Here is a 17,687-nt window from a genome sequence, read left to right as displayed (position 1 = left end):
TCAGCTCTTTACCTCGTCAAGGCTTATTCTACTCCTGTCCTCCCATTTGTCCTCTCCACCACCTGCCTCCATGGCCCAGTCTCGTCTCCAAAGTGATCCCAAGAATCTCTGGGTGAAGCTCCTGAGGTGGACAGACAGCTGGTTCCCCCACAGCCCTCGGACATCTGTTCTCATCCTTGTAAGTCATGGGGCTTGCTTCAGCCCTGCCTGATGGTAACACCCAGATGGGGGCATCAAGACTGCTGGGCGACCTCCAGGGCTGGACAGCATTCCGCCCAAGTCGGCTGCCTTAGGCGCCCCCTGCCACTGTTATCACCAGGCTGCTGGGCCCAATGGCTAGCCCTCCGCGCAGGAACAGAAAAAGCTGTTATAAACGTCGGGTTGCTATGTTGTACACCTGGAGCTAACATAAGATTCTAAGTCAGCCATAAGTAAATTAAAAAAAGAAAGTTGCGATTTTCGGAACCCAGTCCACGAACCAGTGGAAGGGGCAGGGCCCTAGGAGCTGATTGTTCTTGGCCATGAGAACATTCTTGCTCCCCTGGTCCCAGCGTGGCAGGGCCTGTGGCCGTGCTGATGGGCGCCTCAGCCTCGTACCTCCCCCTCGCCAATTCCCACTTCACTGGCAGGTGGGTCATCTGTTCTTGTGTCCCAACAAATGGAAATCAGTGGTCTCGTGGAGACCCAGCAAAAGGTGGGGGGACACAAACCCCAAATGATTCACCTTCCGGGCTTTTCTGACCAGAGATCCTTTCAATAAGGAGAACCTGCCCACAGGGGAAAGAAAAGCACTCCAGCGTAAGTTTCAGAATCACGTCAACCAGATGTCACTCACTGCTTACTAATGCTGTGACCTCAGGCAAGTTGCTTAATCTCGCTAACCCTTAATTTCCTAATCTGTAAAATGGAGAGCTTAATGCCTACCTTGGAGGGCTGCTGGAAAGATTAAAGGAAATAATGCCAGCAGGTCCTTAACCCACAAATGCTCAGCCCTGTGACCAGCACATGGTGAGCACCCACGAAACGGTACCTGCCTTTATGATTGCTGTTATCGCCACCAGGAAGATTTGTCATCTTTCACCCTGTTGAAGCCAAGAGGCACTAAGGGACACGACACCCCCCGCTGCACGGGGGCCAGCATCAGAAGTTCTGTGTCTCAGAAATGGGGCCGTACCTTCCGTTCCAAGTGCTTGTCCAGGCGGGCCAGAGCTTCCGTCTCTCCTCCTTGCCAAACGGCTGGGCCAAGACCTTCCGTGGGGAACCCTACAAGAGGAGGAGCACGCCACAGGGGGGTCAGGCCACGCCGGTGACAGCTCAGCCAGTCCCGACACGCTGGTCTGTTCTCGAGCTCTGTGGGAACCGAACCGCACATTCTCAGAGCTACCAGGGCTGAGACCCTCCTCAACATTTCCGCATTTTCTAGATCCTCCTGGTTCTCTTTCCACTTTTTGTCTCTCCTTTCCCCTGTCTTCCCCTTCCCAGCTACTCCTCACTTCAGTCCAGTGAGGACAACCCTGGACTGCTTGCCCTTTTAGGTTAGCCAGCAACAACGGTGGTTTTCAGGGGAGAAAGGCTAAGTTTGGTCAGATAAAAAATGGGGGTTGGCGGCTGGCCCCGTGGCCGAGTGGTTAAGTTCGCGTGCTCCGCTTTGGGGGCCCAGGGTTTCACCGGTTCAGATCCTGGGCACGGACATGGCACCTCTCATCAAGTCATGCTGAGGCGGCATCCCACATGCCACAATTAGAAGGACCCACAACTAAAAATACACAACTATGTGCTAGGGGAATTTGGGGAGAAGAATAAGAAGAAAAAAGAAAGATTGGCAACAGATGTTAGCTCAGGGCCAATCTAAAATAAAGGGGGGTTGGCGGGAGGAAGGGAAGGAACCCATGAGGCTGACACCCCCTTTCAACAGAAGCAATACTCGTTATCCTGTACGGAGGACCCCAGTGAAGCCAGCCCCAGGCTGTGCCTCTATGGTCTGAGAGGGCAAAGTACAAAAAGAGGCATGAACTGGAAACAGAAGATGACAGACATGGGTGTGAACAGAAAAAAGACCCAAAGGACATACTCCGAAGGCGACAGTGCTTATCTTGGAGGCGGGGGAGGGTGGTAATAGTGATTGTTATTTCCATTTTTGTCTCTCTGTATTTTCTAAACTGTCCGAAATGACTTGCATTACTTTGACAAAGAAGGAAAAACACGCAGAGTTATTTCACAGAAAGGAGGGGCCATGAGAGGCTCGGGGCAGTAAGTACGCACCCAGCTCCTCCAAGGAGGGCACGCCGTAGGTTTCGTCGTGGTTCTCCTGGATATCGGCCCTGCAGCTCTCCATCTGCTGGCTGGTCACCGAGCCCACGGGCTTCCTGGGCAGCTCCATGCGGCTGATGATGGCCTGGAAGCGCTTGTAGGTAAGGGGTGGCTTCTGCCCGTTCAGCTCAATGATCCTGGGAACCCAGAGCACACCTGACGTCACCCCTGAGGCCCTTCATTCCAGGTCCCCGTCCACCCAGAGAAGAGCCCGGACGTCGAAGGCTTGGGGGGTGGCCTTCCTCATCCGTCTGCTCATGGATCCCACCTCGAGGTGGAAAGGAGGGGGCGCCGGAGGCTCCATCACCATTTTACCCGGAGGGAAAATGAAGCCCAGAGAGCCAGAGTGGGTGCCTCAGGCAATGGAGCGAGGCAGGGCCAAAGCTGGGACTCAGCTCCAGGCTCCCTGGGCCTCGTGGAGCCGCCTCAGACAGAGACGGAGCATCTCTTTCGAATCGCAGAAAACCCCTGCTGGCCTTCTTGGTGCTCAACCCGTCTGTCCAAGCTCAGGACTCCTCGTGGACCTTCCCCGCGAGGCCAGCCTAAGCCTTGAGGAGGTCCTGTGATAGGAGCCACCAACATGTTCCTTTGCTGGAAAACCCTTCCCTTCTTGGCCCTTATTTATGGGAAGAGAGAGGGAGAACAGACTATCCTCCCTAAATCAGAGACTGGGGCCGGGTTAAAAGCAATGTCTAATACTCACAGGATGTTTTGCAGTTTATAAAGTATTTTTTCATGAGCAAGGGAAACATAGCTGCACTCAGGTAAGAAGAAAAGGTAGAGGAGAGCAAGGAGGGGAAACGAGGCTGTTTATATAATGACGAACTGGGATGGTCGGAGCCAGACTGGCAGGGCTCTTCGGCCAGGAAGCGGCTTACGCAAGACCGGGCTGGCTGCGTGCGTTCATTTCTCACTCCGGCTCTCACTCTGCCCCATCAGCGGAGGCAGGAGGTTGGCTGTGGCCCCTGCAGGACCTCCCCCTCCTCTGGCACGTGGCAGGGGGAGGGGCTCCACACCCAGCGTCTGCTCCTGAGCGCCTGGCTGGGCTCACGTGCGGAGCTGTGTGACCTGGCCTCCTGGCAGCCACCACTGGGCTGGGGAGAGGGGGCAGGGCGCAGTGGTGGCTGCTGGCCTGGCAGCAGCAGGCGGGGGACAGTTCTGCCAGGGAGGGGAGGAGGGGGCTCCTCCTCGATGCTCTGAAAGCACAGGGGCCTGTCCCCAGAGCGAGAGGCTAGTCTGCACACTCAGCTCCCCACAGGGGTCTCCAGAGGCTTTTGAGCAATAGCTGCATGCATGGCCTGGAAACCCAGATGGCCAGGGGAGCCTGGGGGCTCAGATAAGGTACAGAAACTCGGTCTGAGAACAGAGATCTGCTGGGAGGGGTAACAGACAGGGCCCGCCGAGGTCGGAGGGCAGCCTTGAGCAGGACGGAAGTGGGGGTCCGAGGAATGCATGCGACCGGGCATCTCAGGAGCAGATCCTTGGAGATCTTGAGTGGGGCTCCACTGGGTCCACCCCTCAGGCCCAGCAAGCCCCTCTGCCCCCAAATAGGGGACAGCTCTTTGAGACTGGGACCCATTCTCCTCCAGCTTCTAGAAAGTGCCACAGTTCATGTGCCAGGCGGCCCTTTTCTGAACCTCCCTGAGTTCCGCTCAGCAGGGCCCAAGTCACCATCTTCCACAATTGGCAACTTGGCCCCTGGGGCCCATCTCACCTGTCCAGGTCATAGAGAGTGTGTGAGTTCTCTGTCACCACCTCCACACCAGCCTCCTTGGCCATCTTCATGATGGCTGCGTCCCGTTCTTTCCCAAAGGGTTCGGAGTCATATTCGAAGGTCAAGCGGGTCACCCCCCATTCCTGCGAGGAGAGAATCTGTTACGCTGAGCACTGTCTGGGGCTGAGGGGAAGCGGGGCACTCAGTTCTGGGAGGGACAGAGCGGGTCCAGAGACCTGTCAGAATGGGCTGCAGAGCAAACAGGGATCTGATCGGAGGCTCACAAGTCTGAGGAGGGCAGGCCTCTGAGGGGAGGCCAACAGCATGGTAACAGCGCAGCCCGAGGCCAGTGGTCTCGGTGGAGTCAGGAGAGAGGTGGGCAGCCCTGGGCACCTGCTGTGTCCCTGAGGCAGGAGGATGCAGCAGGCTATAAATACAACACTCCCAGCGGTGCCCCCAGGCCCTGGAAGCTGCACTGACTGGCGGGTGGAGACAGCGGGGCGCACAGGAGCCCAACCGCCCGCCTGCTCCGCTGGCTTTCCCAGAGCTCCTCACGCACTGCAAACTTCTGGCCTAGTTTTCCTGGCAGGCTTGTGCTGTGTGAAGTGTCCTAATGGTTTCCACGGCAACACCCCTGAGGCCAGCAGCACACAGAGCTAAGAGGCTCCAGCTCTGAGAGCGTCAGGGAAGGAGGAGCAATTCTTAGTCCAGAGGACAGAGAAATGAGACCAGAGGGACCACATCTTAAAAAAGAAGGGAATTCTCTTCCAAGCCTTTTGTCATTTCTAGTAGAAACTTCTAGATTTCCTAGCCGGCCCAGAAAAAGCTTGTACAGATAACCCGCAGAAAGCCCTAGAGCATGCAACTAGCAAGAAGAAAACTACATTCCAACCGAAGTCTCTGGTCATGGTCCCTTAGACTCTGCACCCTCGGGACAAATGTCCTGGGCTTGCACAGGCTGCTCTGGTCCTGACTCGACCCCACCTGGGGTATGGGTCCTGAGCAGGGCTCGTCACCGCTCATCCGAGGATCGCAGCGCGAAACACTGACCGAGCCCTTTCTATTAGCGAGAAGCATGCTTAGTGGTTCGGAGAGACCACACCGTTAAACACTCCTAACTCTGTGAATAATGATAAGCGTGCTATTAGATGACACCATCTCCAAGAAGCCTTCCTTGACCGCTCCTTCAAAATGATTCTCCTGTGCCTCGCCCTTTTTCCGGCACAGCATTTATCACATGGCAGTGAAGTTGCCAGGACTCGCCTGCTTCCCACATTAGTGTGAACTCTCAGAGCAGAAACTATGCCGTATTTCCTCCATTTACCCTAGTAGCCAGCATGGGGCCTGGTGCCCTGCAGAATCTCAATAAACACGCCCTGCGTGACTATCCGCATCTCTGGGCTACGACCGGGTTGGCCTCCGAGGTGCTGGGAGAGGGGATGAGGCAGGAGAAGAGAGCGACGGCGTTTAACGGTGCGGTGCCGAGGGACACAACTCTGGAGGCAGAGAGCCTGCGCTCGGATCTTAGGCCACCACTGAGCGTCGCGACCCCGGGCAAGTCGAGGTCCCCCATCTGCAGAACAGCGACAGCAGCTCTCCCTCTGTGAGTCACGCAGTGCTCCAACACAGGCAGCCTCCACAAGCCCGGCTGTGCTCAGCACGTGAGAGCCATACGCGTGCGCACGTCTATGGGCAGGGGACGTGAAGGAGGAAGGGTTTACTGAGCCACTGGCCTTGACGTGAGAGCTCTCCTGCTGTCTGTGCCCCCAGGAAGCGCAGGGCAGGCAGTCGGGGTGGAGACGGGCAGGAGAGCCACCGTGCGCAGCTGAGGAGGAGGACACACTGTCCCTGAGCCTCTGTCCACGAGGACCTGTGCCTCTGTGTGGGCCTTGACGGGTGCTTTATAAAGGGGCTTGGGGGAAAGTGGGCTGGCTACCCGATACAGCAGAGAGGCCGATGTGGCACCCAAAGGAAGATTTTATCAGTCATCGACCCCTGGGGAAGCAGGGAAGCTCCCACAGAAAGGCTGACTTCTCCCCAATAAGTAGAGCAAAGCAAGACAGAAACGCCCCCTGCTAAACAGGAAACCTCGCCCTCTAACTCCTGGCACGGGAGAACCCTAATAAACTTGGCTGGCTTGAGCCAAGAAAACATCTAAGGAAGCCAGTGGCAGCCGGGGTGGAATAAGTTGCCACATCCCACGTCTGGACGGAGCTGGGAACTTTCCAACATGACACCGGTTTCAGAGAATGTTTCCCTCAACACAGTTGCCATTTGGTCAGCAACCTGACTGGCGGCCGTTGCCCCCACTTCTCTGGCAGCAGGAGTCAGCCCACCTGACCGTCCCTATGTCCTCAGGCAGAATACCACCTCAGGCAGTCTGCGCTCAGACTCCGCATGCTTACCTTGAAGAGCCTCGGAAACACGTCAGCCGGCTGGCCCCGGACCACAAACAGGCGGGAGTTCAGCTTCCGTAAGCTGGTGTCCAGATCTTCCAGAGACTGAAGCAGGAACCTGCAAAGCCCACGCAGGCCTGGTGAGGGGTAACGTCATCAAGAGTCGCTCTCTTTCCTAACAAAGCAGGGAGAAGCTGGCACATTCTTTATGCCAAACAAGTCGCATCATTAGTCCCAGACTGGAGGGGCCTGGGTTCTAGTCCAGGCGTGACACGGTATGGGATCAGCGATGCCTCTGCTGAAATCCTGGTCTTGCCACATGACTTCAGGCAGCTACTTAACTGCTTTAGCTTTTTTTTTCTAACCTATAATGTGGAGCTGATGTTAGTACCTATCTCACGGAATTGCCAAGAAAAGGGAATCAAACATGGCACGAAACACTCAGGACAGGGCCTGGCAGAGAACACCTGGGGTAAATGCGAGCCGCGCCTCCTCCTCTTGTCCCTCTGTGATCAGACGCCATGTCACTTACTCGCTCTCAGCCTCAGGCCCTGCATGTAAATATCCGCCCAACACAAGGTTGTTGCGAGAATCAAAAAGCAGGTCAGACGAGGAAGCCACCGGAACACCAAGTGCAACAGTGTGGTAGGGAGGCCTGGGGCCTATCAGCAGAGGAGCAAGACTGCCACCTCCTGGGAGACCCTCCCTGCGCTGGTCCCTTCCGCACTCACGCTCTGCGCTGCACGTGTGTCCACGGCCACAGCGTGGCCTGGGTCCCCAGTTCCCGGGGTTTCCTTTGGCAGGTGGCTCATACTCCAGGCCTCGGGCTACCAGGTTCTCATCCCAAGAGAAAGAAGGCCTTAGAAGGTTCTTTCCTAGAGGATATCCTCACATGCTTTTGGGGCTGGGGGGACTCCAGACACCCAAGAGGCCTCACCTGAGAGCTGGATCAGCATGGGAAAGGGAAAGGAAACTAGCACGTGCTGAGTGTGTTTCGTGTGTTGTTTTGGTTTTTATATGAGCACAAAAATTGACTAACTGCTCAGTTAGGCATAATGGCCTTTCCGAGAAATTCCATCCATACGTTTTACGACATGTGTTTTACTTTTAAATTCAGTGAAATTAACATTTTAAACAGATAACTACTCATGTGGTTCAAAATTCAAGTTACAAAAGTGTCCACGGTAAGAAGTCTCCTTCCTGTGGGTCCCCAGGAATGAACTCCCCTCCCCAGAGGCACCAATGTTATCTGCTTCTTAAGTGCGTCTTCTTTTGAATTCTCTCAACACAGTGGAAGGAAATATTACCCTCATTTGATAGATGAGGAAAATGAGACACAGAGAGGATAATTAATATGCCTAAGATCATAGCCAGGAAGCGACAAAGCTGGGATAGGAATCGAGGTCGATCAGACTCTGAAACCATGTTCTTTGCTCTGTGCCCCATTTCTAAAGCCGTTTAGTGGCACGTCACACACTGCTCTGGGGCTGAGATTCTGCAGGACCTCATGTGTCTGGAATCCCTTTCTGACAAACACAGCCCACACTACTGGCAATCCAGTGACATTCTGATCTCCTTCCTCAGGAACTAAGCCCAGATAGGCCAGCCTCCTTCAGATCCGTTCTGCTACCCACGCTTTGGCGTCTCCCACCCGTCTCTGTCCACAACGGGAATCGCCAGATTTTATCTGGAGCACAGTGAACCCCTGCGCCTCCTCTGCAGCCCATCACTTCTCTGACCACTGGAGGCTCACAGCTGTTCCCAGGCTGCCAACTGGAACCAGCCCCCGCCACTGCTCTGACGTGCACAACAGGCCACTCCCACGCGGCGGCCGCCGCAGCCACATTCCAGCCTGAAGCCCAAGCAGTGTGAGAGCTCAGAGCACACAGGACCCCTCCAAGAGGCTGTGGCGACAGGCTCTGCTCTGACAGGCTGAGCGCCGCTTTGCTCAAGCCAAAGGCTCTGCCTCTGTGCATTTCTGTTTTTGAAAAACCAACACCTCGTTAAAGGAAAGCTGAGACGTGAGTGACGCACTTGCGCTGGCCTCCTCCCAGACCTCACCACTCCTCTCCGGAGGAAAAGAAGAGACGCCCATGCCGCCTGAATAAATAGCCTCATGCCACCTGAAACCTGGGCCCTGCCAGCTAGAGTGCCTAGAGATAACTGGCGACCTAAATCCACAAGCCCAGGACAGAGGGCCCGCTCTGCGGCTCGCAGGAATGTCTGTGCCACGCATTTGGGGGGCCTCCTTTTTCACAGGCCCCCAGGCTGCGCAGGACTTCAGTTTGAAGCTATATATACCCCCATATATACACGCACACGAAAGCTAGGTTCCAGCTGCCTTCCACAGAACCTGACTTCTAGACCTCACGTACTAACAGGAGAGATTTCTTGCAGCATTCCTGGAGGACAGCTAACTCCATGAGAGCCCTTTATTTCTCTGACAACAGATGTCTACAGTTGAGGAAGCGAGTGGAAGGCCCAACTTGGACCTCAGCAACCAAATAAGGACAAGAATAGCAACAACTATCATTTAATGAATACTTGCAAGGAACCAGGCCCTGTTCTACTCGTTTTACATACATTACTTCATTTAATTCTCAAACAGCCCTAGGAAGTAAATATTGTTATTATTCCCATTTTACAGATGAGAAAACTGAGGCACAGAGGGATTAAGTGATTTGCCCAACATCATACACCTAATAAGTGGCCAGAATTCAACCCCAGGCAGTGTGGCTCAGTGACTGCTGCTTTTTTTTTTTTTGGTGAGAAAGATTGGCCCTGAGCTAACACCTCTTGCCAATCTTTTTTTTCCCCCTCCCTAAAGCCCCAGTACATAGTTGTATATCTTAGTTGCAAGTCATCTAGTTCTTCTATGTGGGACGCTGCCACAGCACGGCTTGATGGGCGGTGTAAGGGTCTGCGCCCAGGATCTGAAGTGGTGAACCCCAGGCTGCTGAAGTGGAGTGCACGAACTTAACACTCAGCCACAGGGCTGGCCCCCTCAGCGACTGCATCCTTAACCACCAGGCCCCCCTGCCTCTCCATCAGGACTCCCTGAGGCTATACTGCTGGGGACTCGGCCATCAGGGAGACCACAGCCCAAACCAAAGGCCAACACCTCTGCCACCAGATCCCTGCTCCTCTGAGGCTCAACAGCTGAGTCACCCAGAAGCTCGCTGGAATGCAGAGTCCCAGGCTCCAGCCAAGGTGACAGCTTTGCATAACACCAGAGGAACGGGCGTAGAGCTGCTCCTGGGCAAACGCTCACCTGAGCAGGTGTGTGCACTCTGTCACAGACAGCACCCTGGGCCTGCTGCTCCCTCACAGGCCTCCTCTCCACGTGGCCAGCTTCTCTTTACTCCAATGAGGGGGACTCTAAAAGCACCAGAGGCGGCAGCATTTGGGGCCCGTGGTCCCCCTGGGCAGCTCCGAGCTGTGCTCACATGGCCGAAATCCAGAGCACACGGTCCTAGGGGAGCACTTAAAGCTCCCCCCTTGGATGAGACGACATGAGCAACTGAATTACATTACGTAAGTGCTCTGGAGCCAGAGGCAGACAGCACTGGAGAAAACCAAATTGGGGTTTCCAAAAATACAGAAAGGACTCTGTAGTTCAGGGACTCCACGGGGCTAGCCCTTTAGAATAAGAGCCTCTGCTTAAGAAGACAAGCAGATCTTCAGGGAGCTCTTCTCTAGAGACGGCAGACCCTGTCTTCAGGAATATTTTGTTCATTTGTTGTTAATAGGAGGAGGGAAGAGGATAGGGAACTCTTTCTTTGGGTCCAGACTGCCCTTGACCAAGTTTCTCTGCTTCGAGCCAAGGTCATCTAACTATAATGATGATATCATAGGCCAGCCCAGACTGGCTACGTAGGACATTAATAGAACTTAATTTCTCCTAAGTAATTAAGAGAGTTAAAGTCCCATGAAAAAGGGTTACCCAAACCCACAACCCATACGAGGATTGTCCTCGAAGCATCACTCAGATAAAAATATATTTGTTCTTTCCTGATTTCAAAGAGAAAGATGAAAATGAAGCTTTCGTCCCTTTGGGGCAAATGGAAACATTTCCTTTGCAGCCTAATAGTAAAGTGATTCGCGAGGGGACCAGCGTGAACAGCTCAGAGAAATTCTCGATAGTTCTCAATCCCCTTCTTGCTGACCAAGTTCTAGAGAAGAACCACCCACATCCAGAGTCCAAAAGTGTTTAGCTCCCTGCATTGGGAAGAGACACACTTCTTCTCTCCAGGCATCCTGGGGGTTCCCGGTTCACCTCATTCATTAATTCTGAGCCATTCAGGCTGATATTTTATTTCTACCAACTCCCTCTGTCCTGGAAGCTCCTGAATGCAGGTGCAGCATGCAGCCAGGGAGAAAATGATGTAAAAAAAAAGGTGAGGGGAATTGTCGCCAATCCCCACGTACGTTGCGGCAGAGAAAGAAAGGTAACGACAAACCGCAAGGGTCTATTTCGAGTACCCATTCTTAAATCTAGAAGTCGCTCATATCCCCTCTTTTAAAATTTCTTTGCTTCTAACTGAAGTACCTCTTTCTGGATGCACCAAATTTGAGAAGGTGGGGCTGGGGAAAATGGCGAAGGGTGGAGCTGACAAGTGCTTGACAAAAAAATCCTGAGGTTCCTACAGCTACACCCAGCCCACAGACTGCCCACCACCGCCCAGGCAAGGAGAATGCCAGCCCCTCTCCTGTGTTAATAAATATCCATCTTTCTTAGTTGCCTTTCTCTGTCCTCTTTTACTCTTAGAAAGTGCCATTCATGGTTATTTTAATCTGATTCATCTGCCAAAAAACGCTGTGCGGGAGTCAGTGTAGGAAGCGCAGGAGGCTAACAGAGATGACAGATTTTGATTCCTCCCACCTCCTGCAGATGGCCTGGGCCCACCCTTCCTGGGGAGGCTTCTCAGCGGCAGAAGCTAGGACGTTATACAGCAGCACAGTTGTCCCAGATCACCTCCAGATCCAGAAACAGCCACCGGAAGATTACACATAGTACAGTTACGCAGCGGTGTGGCTGGCTCCATCACTGCCCCCAGCCGAGCGCGTACAACAGTCTGCCGCTCTGCCCTCCGTCCAATCAAAGCAGCAAGGAGGATGGTGGGGGTGGTAGGAGCGTGTCTATTTCCAGGCCCCGAGCGGTTATTGTATTCGATCTGTTTTGTGTTATTTCGCTTCTTTCTTCTGAATGCCAAAACTCATTAGACTTCCCGCCAATGCACAGCAACACATTTTCCAAGCTGTCGCGCTCAGGTCTGCGGTTGTCTGCTCCTGCGCTCCTCAGGCTTTGCTGGACCCAAGAGCTTTTCAAAACCCTCATGCCCAGGCCTTAACCCAGAACCATTAAATCAGAACTGGGGGAGGTGGGGACCCAGACATCTTTTAAAGATCCTTAAGTGACTCCTAGGCAGCAAGAGTGAGAACCGCTGCTCTAGCCCTTCCCCCTATTTTATTTATTTCCTGGCCCTTGTGCTAAATTATGGTTGTTTACTTGTCTTCCTCCACTAAAATGCAGGCTCTGGGAGTTCTGGACCCTGCCAAGCGGCCCCTCCAGCAACATCTGGCAGATATTAAGCACTCATTAAATAAGTGCTCAATTAAAATGTGCATTCCTACCAGCCTCTGACCTCAGGATTTGACTCAGGCATCTAAGCCGCCACATTCCTTTTCTCCTTCCCTCGCTCGAAAGCACAGTCACAAAAGCACAGTCACAAAAGCGTGACCCATAAAAATCCATAAACACCTCTCCCTAGCAAATCGGAGTTTAATCAGCAATAGAGTTTTTGTTGTTGATTTTTAATCTCTGCTACCACAAAGGAGTGGGCAGTCCCATGAGATGTTCCCCAAAACCCACTAAGAGAAGAAACTCCTTGGTGACAATCTAATAAGCCGATAGTCTGATCTATTTACTCTTCTCTGATTGGCCCGCTGACATAAAGAGAGGGGCAAAGTCTGAGGCTCGGTTTAATGTTTCTGCTAGAGATGGTCATTTAAGGATGTTTGTCAAACCCAACCTCCTATCTATAGAAACTAGAGCAGAGACAGAGCACTCAAGCCACCTGCTGTGTGGGCAGGCTCTCCACAGGGCTATCTTTAGTTGTTCCCTCTACATAAATGGGGCAGGAGGGGGCATTTCACAGACCCACTGCTGGAGCACTCGCTCTCCCAGCAGGGCACACACCTCGGAGAGGCAAGATCGGTGTGCGGACAGCCACTGTATCCTGGGAATAACCCAGACCCACGCAGCAAGGCCCCAGCAAACAACCCGGAGAACAATGCAAACAAACCGAAAGACGACTGTGGGGTGTTTTAACCAGAGATGGGTACACGACGTCTCAGAACGCCTTGGTTTTAAACACTGAGTACAGAGAAAATACATCAACTCCGTATCTGTGAATCCTTTCCCACGATCCTGTCGACCCCACCTCCCAGGAGTCATCAACGAGGGGTCCTTGATATCACAGCTTTCCTGCTCCCAGACCTTTGCACATCAGTTGACAAAAGTCTAATCTATGATGGCTCAACTGTCCTTTAAAGTCACTCTCATGAGCAGGGGAGGAAGGAAGTGACACTTTGGTTCCTTTTTTTTTCCTAGCAAGCTCACTGCTGCTGAGGGAATTCTCCAAAATGGGTCAGTCCTGCTCCGGAGCTCAGGACACAAGGTGCCTGGAGCCGAACACGGCCTTGGGGTCTTTATCTGGAATACACGGAAGACGGCACTTGCCATCTTAGCAAAGCTAAGCCACAGTCTCTGGACACCTCCAGAGGCAGGACAGTCCCGGTGGAGGGGAAGTCGGGATGGGTGAAGAGATGGATTCAAACAAACCAGAGGCTTAGACATGACCTTCAGGAGCCAGCAATGCGCTGTTTCCTCGAAGACTGCAAGCATCCGCTGTGCCATGGATTCAGAAACCCGTCCCTGCCCTCACCCCGCCAAATCGCCTTTCCTCCGCGCCCTGAGCGCACCCCTAACCCTGGACCAGGAGTCCCTGGTCTGCCACCCACTGGCCGCAGGCCCTGGGACAGCTCAACGCGGTGTCTCCAGGGCTCAAGAGTCATCTGTACAGTGGGGATCATGATCTTTGTCCCCGGAATGTTGTGAGGCCCAGAGGGGACAGAACGGGGCGGAAGCGCGTGGTCAGAGGCCGGGCCCCGGGTCCCCAGGCCATTGGCACGATGACTAACTGCTTCCGCGTCCGGCTTCTCCCCTCTGGGGACCCTGCTGGGTCTCCCTGCTCGGCCACCCCAGGCCCGGGTCTTCCGGCCGTAGGGACGGGGGGCAGAGCGCCCCCTCTGGGTCCGGGGAACCGGGCTGTCCGCCGGGCGCCCCGAGGCCCGCCTGCCTCCCCGGGCCCGCGCCCCCGGCCCGGAGCGCTCACCTCCACCGGTTGATCCCGACCGAGGAGGAGGCCGCGAACCAGGGGTCGAGGATGTAAACGCAGCGCACGCAGCGCGCCCCGCGCACGGCCGCCAGCAGCGCCGGGTTGTCGTGCAGCCGCAGCCCCTTCCGGAACCAGTGCACCGAGGAGGCGCCCTCCGCGCCGGCCGCCGCCGCAGGGGCCGCCGCTGCCACCGTCACCGCCGCCGCCGCCGCCGCCGCCATCACCGCCCGGACTGCTGGGCCGCGGCGGCTCCGCCCCCGTCTGCGCTGCGGGCCCCGCCCCCAGCCCGCCCAGTGACCTATGACGCCGCCGCTCCTCCCGCTGGCCCCGCCCCCCAGCCCCCGGAGCGCTTCTGCCATTGGCTGGGCACCTCCCGCCTGGCGATTGGCCTAGGGGCGCCGAGTCCGACCCCGCCCCCTCACGTTCCCACCATGTGTCGGGCGACCAGGAGGAGCCCGCGGGCGGGGCGGGTGACGCAGGCTGGCCGTCCCGAGGAGGGCTGGGCGTGGACCGAGTCTCGGGGGACACCGGATCTCTTACACGCGTCCTGTTCAAGGCCTGCCGCTGGAAGCGACTGCCTGAGCTAGTGGAGCTGCTGTGACTCCAGCCAGTGACTTACAGGACTGACAACCGGCCTTTGCACATCTCCATTCTCCTCCTCCTCCTCTGCCTCAGCCTATGACATCATCTACAACATTCTACTACAGCTACCATTTATTGAGTGCATTTTATATGCCAAGCAAAGTGATAATCTCCTTACACAGACTGTCTCACTTACCGTTCTCAACTCAGCCCAGTTGGGTTCCTTCAAAAACCCCAGTGAAAGAGCTGTTTATTCTCATTTTACAGAGGAAGAAAACTCTGAGGCTGCCGCAGGTTGAGTGACTTGCTCAATAAGCTAATAAGCTAATAAGAGGATTCCACTCAGATTATTCTGATTCCGAATCTTCTGCTTTTATCCACAAAGCTATACTTCTCTTTGAGCTGCGCAACTTGACATTTTCAAGCGGCAGAGTCTGGGGGGAGAGGGGCCCTGATGAGCAGCCGTAGAGGGGTTGGGAGTAGGTACTGGGACTGTGGAGGACGTGGGTTGAGATAGTAAGTATGCCACGAGATGAACTTATTTCCTTTTAGTTCCATGTTTAGTAGACTCAGTGGTGCTCTTGTGCACAAAGCACTGTAGTGGATTTGGTGTGGGACTCAGAGATGTGGAGGACACTGTCCCCACTCCTTCCCCGGGGAAGCAGGTGGAGCCCTCTTATTCTCCTTATTCTCTTATTCTAGAGCCTAGCACAGGTCTTGCTGATTGACCGGTTGACTGAATGGCAAGAGAACCGTATGAACACCCATAACAAGGTGTTGACGGCGGGTTAGGATGGCCTAGTGGGGTGGGGCTCTGCAGTTATCAAAGGAAGAGTCTGTTTCACTTTGGCCCTAGGCTGGGCCCATGCTCGGAACCCTTCCTGAACTTGGGAATGAGCAATGAAGGAATTTAGCACTTTAGTGGCATTAATTGGCACCACGCTATAAATCAGAGCGTCATCGCAATCCTAGGCTCTCCCATTTCCAGAGCTTTGCACAAGCTGTCCCCTCAAGCCTGGATCACACTCCCTACCTCACCCCCTTTGTAACTCCAGTTTGTCCTGTGTCACTGCTCAGTATAGATGTCGCTTTCCGGCTGTCTGGTCCCAGCCTGCATACTGCCTCATCTCGTTCTGTGCTTCTTGTCACTGTCGTTTGTACATGGTACTAGAATTTCTTACTTGTCTGTCTGCCGTTAGACTATAAACTCCTGGAGGGCAGGGGCCATGGCTTATTTATAGTTGTATTTTCAGGATCTAGCTCAGTGCGTGCACTTGGTGCTGGAGGATATTCGAGTAAAAGTTGGACAGGAACTAGAGTCTTAGGTTAGAAGGAACCACTCGAGTCTATCCCAGCAATGAAAATAATAAGAATAGTAAGTTTTTACGTATTGAGGTATATGGGGAAGGCATTCTGGGTTAAATGTGATTGAACCTGAAACTTGTTTTTCCCGGAGCAGCCTGACTTGTGGCCACCAAACAGGTATCGTACATCTGCTTCAAACATTGTCCCAAAGCAAAGAAGGCACTCTTTAAAGATGGGGATGAATGTCTCCCTTTCCTGATGCCAGTACCAGCACTTCTTTGAAGATAAGCTCTTTTTCCCATAGAACCAAGGTCAAGTTGATCTGCTGTGTATGTGCTAAACTGGCAAAACATCTCCTTGTGACTTTGGCAAAAAAAACTGTATTTCTGACATGCCTGATGTGTGTTCTTTGTTCTGAAACGGTATATAACCACACTATAAACCACGCTTCCCCAGAGGGCTTTCTTCCCTGGGGAAGTGAGACCTTCAGGGCCAGTCCTCACATTAGCTCATTAAATAAATATCTTTCTTACTGATGGATCGGTAATTATTATTTGCATCGACACCAGTCCTGATCCTGTCCTCCTTTTTGAATCTCCTCTCCAAATGCTTGCTGAATGAATAGATGCCACCTCCCATTACTTTTCTTTTGGGACTTTGTGTTCCTCCCTTTCTTATCGCATCTTCTCTCCACAAGGTGGATGCTCCACTAGGGATGGAGCAGAGAATGTAAGCAACGGTTCTCCTCTGTAGCCTCAAAGATGGGTAGTCTCCTTTTTTCCTCTGAACTCCTGTGATGCTTTCTTTATGGACTGTGAGCTCCTGGAAGGCAGGAATTGTGCTCATCAGTGTGCTCCCAATGTTATCTAGCTCATCAGTGTATTCCTAGCATCTAGTTTGGTACCTGACATGTAGTAGATGCTCGATAAATATTTGCTGAATAATTGAATGTTATTTATCTCTTTCTGTCTTACGCTATCACGACAGGCAGTGTGGTATAGTGGTTAAGCCCAAGGTTCTTGCACATTTGGAGTGGCTGTGTTCAAATTCTAGTTCTGCTTTTACTCTGTGTGACCCTGGGTAAGTTAGTTGACCTCTCTGTTCCCCACTTTCTTAACCTACGCAAGAGGGATGATAATAGTAGCTAGGATATAGTAAGCATTTAATAAGCATCAGCTACTATTATTCTAAATAGCAGGATCTGTGTCTGCTTTGTCTTCCTTGCAACATCTCGCCCTCGGTCTTACACATAATAAATGCTCCATAAGTTGCTAAGTGAATAGAAGATTTTAATCAGTTTTAAAAAAATCTTCAAAATTATACCAATAATTAAAAACAAAGAGAAGTAATCACCATCAATCCTCCAAACCAAACAAATCCATTATTTATTTTTTTTTTTTTGAGGAAGATTGGCCCTGAGCTAACATCCATGTCCATCTTCCTCTACTTTATATGTGGGATGCCTACCACAGCATGGCTTGCCAAGCGAGGCCATGTCCGCATCCGGGATCTGAACTGGTGAACCCCAGGCCGCCAAAGCAGAACGTGTGAACTTATCCACTGCGCCACTGGGCCAGCCCCACAAATCCATTATTTTTTACCTTCATGTTGCTCTCCTGACTTTGTCCATAGCATCTTTTTACAGCTTTAATCAAAGCAGAGGCACAGGGTTGGACTGGTTTTTTAACAAAATATTAAGCATATTCTTTCTTCTATGTCACTGTCTTTGTGTTTGTTATTTTAATGACTTTATAATCCTTTGTCAGATTTATTTTATCGAATGATTGCATATTGCTTGGGTATATTAACAGGGAACATTCCAGAATCACGAAGTGAATCTGGCACTGGATAGAATACTGGAGTGCAAAGTCCACTTTGGGACTTTACATTTTAAAAGGGACGTAGGGATATCGGAGAGAGACCAAAGAAACCTGTAAATTGCTAAGAGGTGACATGTAATCGTGTACTGTTACATCTTTG

The 17,687-nt window shown here is 52.9% G+C and overlaps 1 protein-coding gene across 2 annotated transcripts in view; it reads right to left on the bottom strand.

The window, feature by feature from the left end:
• The window catches only part of CRY2 (cryptochrome circadian regulator 2), a 31,556-nt gene extending 17,399 nt beyond the window's left edge, over nt 1–14,157 (bottom strand). Inside the window, exons 1-5 of one of the 2 annotated variants that reach the window (XR_006885801.1) lie at nt 13,818–14,157; nt 6,430–6,538; nt 4,025–4,167; nt 2,263–2,447; nt 1,175–1,263 (exon numbers count right to left, since the gene is read on the bottom strand). Coding sequence is in view for 1 of the 2 variants with exons in the window: in XM_046643805.1 (XP_046499761.1) it covers nt 1,175–1,263; nt 2,263–2,447; nt 4,025–4,167; nt 6,430–6,538; nt 13,818–14,041 (750 nt within the window). In the remaining variant the exon portion in view is untranslated. The remainder of the gene's footprint in view (nt 1–1,174; nt 1,264–2,262; nt 2,448–4,024; nt 4,168–6,429; nt 6,539–13,817) is intronic. The other variant, XM_046643805.1, reaches the window with a different exon arrangement.
• Between the last annotated feature and the right edge of the window lie 3,530 nt (nt 14,158–17,687).

Source organism: Equus quagga, chromosome 17, assembly GCF_021613505.1.
Source record: "Equus quagga isolate Etosha38 chromosome 17, UCLA_HA_Equagga_1.0, whole genome shotgun sequence".
Lineage (NCBI taxonomy): Eukaryota > Metazoa > Chordata > Mammalia > Perissodactyla > Equidae > Equus > Equus quagga.
The sequence above is the reverse complement of the archived record's forward strand: the minus strand, read 5'-3'. Positions and strand labels throughout refer to the sequence as shown.